Genomic DNA, 8,134 nt, shown 5'->3' on the forward strand with positions numbered 1-8,134 from the left:
TCTTCTAATTTAATTATTTTGTTGCTGATTTATGCTGATGACATACTTATAATAGGAAGTTCTCCATAAAAGATTGACCCATTTGTCTCACGTCTGCACTCATTTTTTGCTCTTAAAGCCATAAGCCCTCTCAACTATTATCTTGGTGTTGAGGTTCACAGGACTAAAGATGGCCTCTAACTCACTCAATCCAAATATATCTTGGATTCACTTGATCACCTTGATCCCTCCCATATCAAACCTAGACAAACCCCTGCCATGATAGGGAAACAACTCTCTCTGACTGATAGAATTCCGTTACCCGATCCAACACCTTATCGAAGTGTTATCGGTGATATTGAATATCTCACTCACACTCGACCAGATATATCTTTCATTGTAAATAAGCTAAGCCAATATCTTCAATGTCCCACAACCTCTCACTGACATGCTGTCAAGAGGGTCTTATGTTATCTTCGTGGAACTATACACCATGGTCAATTTATTTCCAAATCTTATTGTCTACCTCTTAGTCGTATAGTGATGCTGATTAGGCATGTAATATAGATGATAAAAAATCTATCACTTCTCATTGTATATTTTTGGGAAATTCTTGTCTCTTGAGCTCTAAAAAGCAACATGTTGTGGCCCAGTCTAGCACAAAATCAAAATATAGGGCCCTCGCTCATATGTTTCTTGATACAATTTTCGTATACAGCTACCGATATCAGTTGGATACAATCTCTACTTCATGAACTTCATCTTCATGACTCTATTATCCCTCCAATCTGGTGTGATAATACAAGTGCTTTGTCTCTAGCAGCCAACCCTGTTTTTCACTCTCGAAGTAAACATGTAGAGCTTGACGTTCACTTTGTCCGTGACAAAGTCCTTGCCAAAGAATTAGTTGTTCAATATATTCATTCTTTTGAGCAGCTTGTAGATGGTCTCACTAAACCTTTATCAGAACAACTATTTTGTGATCTTCGTGCCAAACTTAGTGTAATTCAATCAACCTCTCGTTTGAAGGGGAAAGACATAAGGGTGAAATGCTACCATTCTCACTTGTTGTATCAATACGTGTCACGTAGTTTGTTTAATATTCTCTTCTTTTTGTTATTATTGTGATTCTCTGTCACATGGGCTAAGGCACGTGGCTCTTTTCTATTTGTTGTTTATTTTACCCTCCTTTGTATTATTACATTTCCTTTTAGAATTCCTGTAGTCCCATCCCATTTTACTTTCTTGTTCTAATGTGACCATTTCAAGGAGGAGGATATAATCTAAAATGGAAAGGACTAGCTATAAACTCTATACCTACAGCCTCAACTAAATAGACAATGATAACACCAGACGGAAGTAAGTTCTAAGTTTGTCTTCGTTTCTCGAAAATCCTTGCTTGCTTTGCTACACTCTTGAACTCTGATCTAACTTAAATTAAAGCATAGGAGCATATATGTGGCAAGCACCACTTTGATGTACAATTTTTATTACATAACATATATAATTATAGTATAAAGTGGGAGTTTAGAAAACAAATTTTAATAAAATAGTAGATATAATTGAAAAAAAAATAATTGTCACAATTGAGAAAAGTAATAGAGTGAGACTTATATAGTAACATGGTCCCACATGACCCACCAAATGTATAGTTTCCATTCTTTAATTAACAATATTTTGGGGGGGCGTTCTTTTGCAAAAATTCGATGCATGATATGAAGAGAAAGAAGGTTGAAAATGAAAGGAAAAAGTGTGGATATGAAGTATGTTTAGAGTATATGGACTAGAGAAAGTAGAGCCAAAGGGCAACCACACTCTTTCATGCAGATATTATATCCATATAACCATTTAAAACGAAAGTTAATGTTCTCAAAAAAGCTAGACATGATCAGAACTCATATATCCTTCAAACAAGAATTTCCAAAGGAACAAACCCCGTCCCTACACACAAGACCAGACATAGAGAGAAAAAGAGAAAAAAGAGCATATTTCCATGGTGAAAGTGGCCAACACACGAAGAAAAAAACAATGCTTTCTTGCGATCTTATATGCTCTAAAAATATATATCATGATCATATTTTGATTCATTTTCAGCCAATATGCACCATTAATTACTCCCCTATCTCAACCACACTACGCCTTTGTCTCTTGTTTTCGTATACATGCATGCAGTTACCACTCAAGTTTGTAATTTTTTCACTTGCATCATCATATATTTACATTGCTAATTAATCGAGACATTAATTACGTATATGGTTACCTTGATCATGTTTGTTGCGGGGATTTTGAATCAAAGAGTGTAATCAAAATCAAGCAATGCCAAAAACAATAAAAAAAAAAAAAAAAAAAAAAAACACACACACACAAAACTTGATTCGAGCCGAAAGTGACATCATAGGACCAAAATTGGTCTAAAGAAGACAGATACCTGCGTTGAAGTCGAGATCGAACCTAACAAAATATCCAATGGGACATGCCTTGGCTCATTCACCTTAAGCCCAAAATAGGGCTAAGAAAAGGAGCTCAGCCTTAGCTACCCTAGAAAAAATGCCAAATAAGGCATGTCTAGCCCGATGAGTTAATAATCCTAATGCAAGTTTGAAGTCCTATGGGATAAGATTCAAGGCAACTGCACCTATAAATATATCATGATAGCAACTCACTATTTGTTGTATTATACGCCATTTGATTTAAGCATCAACCCTGTGTAATAAGCACCATACTGATATACAGATCTTTTCATATTATTGATCATGTTCTTCTCTAAATTATAAATTTAACAAGTGAATGACATGTACATTATGTGGACCGAATTTTAGTACAAAAAATTATTAACATATCCTTTTTTTTTTTTTCGTGTGTCTTGGATTCGTACCTTTAGTCAAAGAAAATAGGCAAAGTTATATACTTTGAGGAGAATCATGCAAGTGGGTAGTAAGGCCCACATTAAGAGAGAGTTTTAGGGTAAAATATATTTGATGGGATACAAAGGGGCAAACAAATCGATGATGGGTACCTGATACCAACTTCAGCCCTACAAAATCTTCTGTTCAATCTCATTTTTTTTTTTTTAACTCAAAAAAAAAAAAAAAAAAGATTATATTTTGTATCACAAAAGGCATCCCTTAAACAACTTGCTTTTTTACTTGAGTTCCATTCAATAATATATATATTTTATATATGTGTGTGTTAATTTAATTAGGTAGCTTGATATATACTTTATAGGCAGCGACAAGAAAGAAAGGAAATCAAAGCATGGGAATCACTTTTTAAGATAAGAAAACAGTATTGCAAAATCTTTTGTTCAGAAATCTTTTTGAATCGGATACTTAATTAATTATGATATAGTTTTTCAAACAAAATATAATGTATGATGATGGTAACTTGTTCAAGTTTCTACTCACATTGTAAGTACTTGAAGATTATATTCTACTCACAATTTGAATTTAAATTTTATTTGTAGCGATAGGATTGATGTAATTAAAGGCAAAACATTAATAATGGAGCACCGAGATTCTTTATGCAACCATTAAATTTCGGATGAAAATTTCTTTTACCCAAATGGTTATGATATCATCTAGGGTTCGTTTGGATTAACTTTAAAAAAAGTGTTTTTTTTTTTAAAAAAATTCATTTTTATTTACACTCGAAAATATAATCTAAATACATCATTAATTAATTCAATAAATGCATTTAAAAATATCTACTTTTGACTGGATTGACCAAGGATCTTTCATATTATGTTCAAACTTCTGTAAACAACTTAATTATTGTATATTTATTGAAAAAAAAGCATACTATATACTATTCAAGAGACTGTGGAGGAAAAACAAACAAAAGCTTTTAGGAAATATTTACTTAACACAGTGCTCCTTTGAGTTTTCAAAGAATAATGAAAAAGAGGTTCAATATATTCATCACTAATAGCTATTTCCCTACATGCCATATAATATTGCAAAATGAATTATGTTACATCTTTTAAAAATGGTGTTAAAATCTCTCCGTTTAGTAATCATTTAGTTTTTTATTTTAGTTTTTGAAAATTAATTAAGTTTATAGACACTACTTCTACCTTTAAATTAAATTTCTTCTTTTGTTATCTACCTTTTACTAACGATTTAAAAAATCAAGTCGAATTTTGAAAACAAAAAAAAGTCGTTTTTTAAAACTTGTTTTTATTTTTGGAATTTCGCTAAAAGTTCTATCATTTTACTCCAAAAAGATGCAAATTATAGTAAACAATGTGGAAGAAATAAACTTAATTTTCAAAAACAAAAGACAAAAAGCAAAATGACTATCAAATGGGTCTTTCTTTTTTTCTTTTTTAGAATATATAACATTAAGCTTAAACATTATTTTACTTCTATGGTTGTGAGTTTCTTTATTTTTTATATCTGTTTTTGGGGTTGTTTTCAAAATTTAAGCCAAACCTGAAGATTAAAAAATAGTTTTTTAAATCATGGTGAAAAAATAAGTCTAATTTTTAAAATAAAAAATAAAAACAAAACAATTATAAAGTGGATACTAATTATTTACTGAATTCATGTGGCTGGTATATAGAAGCTAATGACAAACAGCAGGAATATATAAACCTCAAATGGGTGAAAAGTAGAGATTTGTTTGTTTTTTCTTTTTTTTTTTATATATAAGTATAACAAAATTTCAGTTGTTATGGGTAGATCAATTTGATAGGAAAACAATGTATATTTAAGCTTAAAGTAGATAATATTATAATATTATAGAGATTCTACAAATGCATAATGTGTATGTACATTTTCCCAAAACAACTAGAACAAAAAGAAAAAAAAAAAAAAAAGGTATTGGTTAGGGAAAAATAGTAAGTTGGCCTAAGAAATCACATAATAAGGTTTCATATCTCTCTAGTATTATTTCCCTTAAATATTAGGAAAATGATAGTCAAAAAGAAAGTCAAAGTCATAAGGTTGGGGAAGATGATGAAAGCAGAAAAAGGTAGGGTTTTTGTTTGGGTTGAAGAGAGAAAAAGTTGGTGCAAGACACAAAGTACATGAATGTGGAAGAATAAATAAAAAATGCCCAATAAATTTAGGACAAGAGATTGCCAAATATTACATTATTTTGTTTGTACATTTTTCCATTATTTGATTTAAGATTGGTAGGTGAATGGCATTATTGTATGAAAAATATTTGGGTGTTCCATGAATTGCATTTATCTCTATTAGGAACCTATCTACGATTTTTTTTATATATTAAAAAGGGAAGTATAGACTGTACCTAATCTAATTTAAAAAATTATGGACACCGAAAGGAATTCTCCGTTTGGGGAGATATATGTTGTACTTGACATGTTGATGCCAAATCTTTGAGGCCCATGTGATCAATAGATTCTTCCATTCCCCTTTTCTTTCTTTCTCACTTTTACCTTTCAACCAATTACTATCTATCTTAATGTTTTCAATTCCACCAAATATCTTATTCATTTTTAGCTTAATTCATTCTATAACACCAAATATCAAACCATTTACCTAAAAGATGTTGTCATTGTGTAAGCTAAACTAGCTCAAGGCCAACTCAGAAAGTAGTGGATTGAAGATATAACGACATTAGTTAATTTCCTTAGTCAGACGTCTTCTTTTAGTTCAACATGTGATGTTAGACTATTTGAATATTTAATTTTTTAAACAAGTTCATTTAATTTTCCATACAATATGTTATTTAATAACATTATTTTTATTTATGTTTAATTAGTCAAAATGAATATACAACCAACTAGATATTTTAAATCATTAATTTCAACTTTTAATTAATGTTACGAATTCTTCTTCCATAGATTATATGACAACATATGTTGAATTTTAGTTTTACCGTTGAAGATAAAAATATGTATATTAAAAGAATTTTAATTTCACATTAATATACCAAAATAAGTGTAGATTAATTGACATAGTGTGTCCACACTATTAATCTCAAAGTTAGAGGTTCAATTCCCCTATTCCACAATATTATCCAAAAAAAATAAAAGGTTTCACATTAATATAAATGGATTTTAAAAATCAAAATACAAATTATGTTTTTTTTTTTTTGTAAAACATAATTGGTGTATAAGGTATTAAAATTTTCATATTAAAAAAAATATGCCAATTATTGTTAAACTAATAGTCATTTTAATATTTAAATATTAAGATTTAAATACTATTTTAGATCATATATATTGGACTTGCCTTATTTCATATCTATATTTTTAAATATTCAAATTTAGTCTATTAAGTTTTCATTGGTAAATTTTAGAAAGACGTTTTTACATATATTATCATGACTCCAAATAATTATAATTATTTGGAATAAATTTTAAAATTGATTAAAAGTAGTTATATAGACTAAATTTTGACATAAAATGAAAAAATTGGAAAAGTATGGAGCAAAATGTAAATTTTAGTTAAAACTCCAAGTTGGCATTACTCATAGATAGGTAAGAGAGAGAGAGTAATTGAAGTGGAGACACAGCTAGCGAACCACATATTTGCTTACACGTTTACAGCTTAAAGTTTAAAAAAAACCCAAAGTGACAGTTTAGTTGGTTTTAAGAGTGAGTTTATTTGGTGGCTGTCCCATTGTAAATTATGTCTGTCTTTAATAACTCCCCAAAAGCACTCTTCCGGTCAGCTGCCCCACCCGACCAACAACTTGCTTATACCCAATCCCACAGCCCACAGCCCACACACACGCACATATATTTATATATCCATAATGTAAAAGCAAGAATCCAAGCAACTACTGAATTAAAAAAACCCTCTTTTTAATTTGTTCCCGTTATTACCCCATATGGCTTCAATCCCTCAATTCTACTGCGATCAGTATTCATCGGTGGTGGCAGCTCCTCCTTCAACGGCGGCGTCTGTGGGTACCGGCGGCGGCCCATTCTGGGGAGAAGATCAAACAAATTTAGTTCCTTTGTTGGATGATTTTGGGCTTCTTCATGATCAACCTACTCAATATTCTTCTAATTCTGATAAAATTATAATTCCAGCGCTACCCATTGATCCAGCCACGACCTCGTTTTCTCAACAAGACATGCTAGCCTTCCCTCAACTTAATATCATTCCTTCGTCCATGTGTGGCATTCATGATCATAATGCAGCTGCTCCTGCAGAAGGATCTCAAAACTTCTGCCATCTTGGTTGTCAACCAGATCATCAATTCTATGAATTTTCTGACGATTGTTTTGGATTGGTGCCCGAGATCAAACCGCTTTACCATCCTCTTCCTCCTCATAATTGGGTATATATATATATATATCCATCTATCTCTTTTTGTTTAATGTTGATATAATATTAAATTTAACTTCACCTATCTATTTAAGTTTTTAGGTCTAAGAGGTTGTGTGTTCATTTCCTCCTCAATTTATATTGATTTTTCTTCTACATATTTCAAGCGCATTCTTTAGCTTAATTTTCAATATCATATAAATTATTGGGATTAAAAAAAAAAAAGTAACTTACCATCTTATTTTCAGTTTTTTATTTTTAAAATTGCGCTTATTTTCTATTTTACATTTTCATTTATAATGTCATATTTATTACTTAATACCTTGGATATGGATGAACTTGATCATATAGGAAAATCAAAGCAATCAAGTTCCTGTAGCTGAGGATTCAAACATGAAGGTGGGCCGCTATTCTGAAGAAGTAAGAAAAGAAAGGATTCTGCGCTATTTGAAGAAAAGAAACCAAAGAAATTTCAACAAAACCATCAAGGTATCTATCAACAATTTTATTTTTAATAATCTCTTCCCATACATAGAATAGAGAATTAACATAACTAACATCTATGATTTGGCTGTTCAACAGTAATCATATATAATTAACTTTATTGTAGTAACACACCAGCTTAAGTTTTAATCACTCATGGAGTGATTGGACATGATTGGGATTGATTCTAAAATGATTAAAATAATTTTTATCATTTTGAAGATCACTCTAAAACATGTTTTAATCCTTTAAATTCAATTTTGAAGATATAAAAATTGCATTAAAATGTAACATAAAGTTAAATATTAAATTAATTTTACGTGATTAAAAATGTGTTTTAGAGTGACTTTAAACTTCACAAAAATAATATTATTAATTTTAAAATTATTCCCAAATATGTACTCTAAGTAGGAATCTTTCATTTTATA

The 8,134-nt window shown here is 30.3% G+C and overlaps 1 protein-coding gene across 1 annotated transcript in view; it reads left to right on the forward strand.

The window, feature by feature from the left end:
• The first annotated feature begins 6,692 nt into the window (after positions 1-6,692).
• Positions 6,693-8,134, forward strand: part of LOC120078665 (two-component response regulator-like APRR1) — a 2,308-nt gene continuing 866 nt past the window's right edge. The window contains exons 1-2 of the mRNA XM_039032957.1: positions 6,693-7,236; positions 7,575-7,712. Coding sequence (XP_038888885.1) covers positions 6,781-7,236; positions 7,575-7,712 — 594 coding nt within the window. The 5' untranslated portion in view covers positions 6,693-6,780. The remainder of the gene's footprint in view (positions 7,237-7,574; positions 7,713-8,134) is intronic.

Source organism: Benincasa hispida, chromosome 5 (assembly GCF_009727055.1).
Source record: "Benincasa hispida cultivar B227 chromosome 5, ASM972705v1, whole genome shotgun sequence".
Lineage (NCBI taxonomy): Eukaryota > Viridiplantae > Streptophyta > Magnoliopsida > Cucurbitales > Cucurbitaceae > Benincasa > Benincasa hispida.